Genomic DNA, 2431 nt, shown 5'->3' with positions numbered 1-2431 from the left:
GCGAAACATTCATACTTCTTGAGTGGAAATACTTAATTCATAATAATGAATTTTGAAGATTTCAATGTGTACTGCATCAGATACATTATGTACTTGCAAATGTTTTCAGTTTGAAGTGCGTTTAATTTTGATTGATAGCTGCAACAAAGCGTGCTCGATAATTTAAACAAAAGTTTAATAAAAATGTGCTGGGTACATTGTGTACTCTGTGTGTATATTTTGGGTTTTAGATTATTATTATTATTATTATTATTATTATTATTATTATTATTATTATTATTATTATAATGATGATGATGATGTATATTTTGGGTTCCAGAAACTAGTGAAAGTACACTGGTAGGTTTGGGGAAATTTTGAAGCGACTTACAGTCATTAAAGTTTTGAAAATGTTTGTGTTTTCAATACTATTATTTTATATGTATGTTTCTGTTTTGTGTGTGGTTGATGGGTGCTGTAGTGTCATTTTCTACTTTTTTTTTCCTATCAAACATCTATCGTTCTTATCTCTCCTCCTCCTTTTTTATGTTAGTTACTCTCTTGTAACACCTCTAATCTTCTGGCGTTCATTTTATTATGACCTTATGCAGTTGAGAGCGCCTTAAAACCTCTACTAAAACAAATACTTCTTTTCTATCAAACACCTATCGTTTTTATCTCTTCTCTTTCTTTTTTTGTGTTTGTTACTCTCTTGTAATACATCTCATCTTCGGTACTATATGACCGACGTAATTAATTATTTTTTTTTGCAAGTGCTGTAAAATGCTTACTAAAACAAAACTCTTACTCAAACTCAGATTGAAAAACAAAACAAAACTGTTACTTTCACAGACGTGGTGGACGAGCACAAGCTCAGCGAGTCCGCCGCCCTGGCCACGGCACACGTGACCACTTCTTCAGACGAAGAGGACCACCCTCACCACACCCTTCAGAACAACAGCAACGGTTCTGTCCTGACCACCTCCTCCTCCAACAATAACACAAACAACAACAACAACAACAATTTAAGTAACAACAACAGCAGCACGAATGTCACAACCGGCGACGACAACGACGATAACAAAGATGGCGGCGTTGTCGCGACCACGACTACGACCACCGAGTCCGGCGGCGGCAACAAGGAGAGAAAGGACGTGCGCTCGGCTGTCACGCTGAGGTGCCCCGTCCTGGATCGGAAATCGGAAATCGTGAAAGTGAAAGAAGCGGCCGCGTCGGACGTCAAAAAGTTTGTGGTAGACATTTCCTCCGCTCGGACCGGAAGTGACGCCGGCGCAGACGACGAGGAGGAGGAGGAGAGTGACACGACCAAGAGGGAAATCGACAGCAGCGTCGCCTTCACCTCCTCCTCCTCGCCCCCCGCCACTTCTGCTGCTGCTGCTGCTCGCTCGGCCGGCGGTGACGTCAGCGGCGGTTGCCATGCCAACGAGACAAGCGACGGGGTAGCAGCGCGAGAGAGTGCAGCCATTAGGACAGGCGACGGAACCGCCACGATCACCACCACCACCACCACCGGCCAAGGACCGAGGCGAGAGGAGGTGGAGAAGAAGGCTGGGAGGTTGTTGGTTGTTGGGGCAGCAGACGTTTGTCGGGAAGATAACTGCTCACACGGAAAGGAGGAAGAAGGAGAGGAGGAGGAAGAGGATGGCAAAGGGGAGGCTCCTGCTAAGGCGAAGAAGGAAGATGGAGAGGAGAAGACGAATGGGGATAAACAGCCCGAAGGAGGGCAGCTGAAGAACGACAGAAGCAATGAAGAGGACCGTGAAACGAAAGGTGAGTGTTTGGAGGGTTTGTTTTGGTCATGAACAACTTGTTGATTTCACTTGCCTCTCCCGAGCAAAAACCGAAGTGCAATAATCTTGGGCAGTGACAGGTTTTGGGGTCCAGAAATCTCGCAAAAAGACAACAGCCACCCAACCCCGCAACAAAAACAGCAAAGTATAATCCTTAACAACAACAAAAACAATAACAGTTACCACAACAACAATGTATCAACAGAAACAACATACACGTACTCGGCCATAGCTGGACTTAGCTTACCTTATAATATTGACGGCTGTTTCCATGTAGACCCAAGTCGGTGTTTGCAGCCATTTACACATTATTATTATTATTATTACTAGATCTAGATCTAGATTATATTATTATTATTATTATTTATTTATTTATTTATTTATTTATTATTATTGCTCTTACAACTTATGTTATTGCTAACACTATCACCTCATCTTTGTCATTATCACCCATGATGTTACTGTTATCATCATTATCATCATTTTAACTTTATATTTTGTAGATCTAGAAGTAGAAACTAGATTCTAGATTAGATCTAGAGTCTAGATTATATTATTGTCATTATGAGTAGTAGATCTAGAGGAAGAAATAGTTTCTCGATGATGTTAACAGTAAAATAATTATTAGGTCTATTATTATT

The 2431-nt window shown here is 41.4% G+C and overlaps 1 protein-coding gene across 1 annotated transcript in view; it reads left to right on the top strand.

Moving 5' to 3' along the window:
- Positions 1–831: 831 nt before the first annotated feature.
- LOC106013809 (zinc finger protein 92 homolog) overlaps positions 832–2431 on the top strand; it is a gene marked incomplete at its 5' end in the record, with an annotated part of 6377 nt that continues 4777 nt past the window's right edge. Inside the window, 2 exons of the mRNA XM_013090494.1 lie at positions 832–945; positions 1066–1770. Coding sequence (XP_012945948.1) covers positions 832–945; positions 1066–1770 — 819 coding nt within the window. The remainder of the gene's footprint in view (positions 946–1065; positions 1771–2431) is intronic.

This window comes from Aplysia californica, unplaced genomic scaffold (genome assembly GCF_000002075.1).
Source record: "Aplysia californica isolate F4 #8 unplaced genomic scaffold, AplCal3.0 scaffold01304, whole genome shotgun sequence".
Taxonomy (NCBI): Eukaryota; Metazoa; Mollusca; class Gastropoda; order Aplysiida; family Aplysiidae; genus Aplysia; species Aplysia californica.
This window is presented reverse-complemented; position numbering and strand designations above follow the sequence as displayed.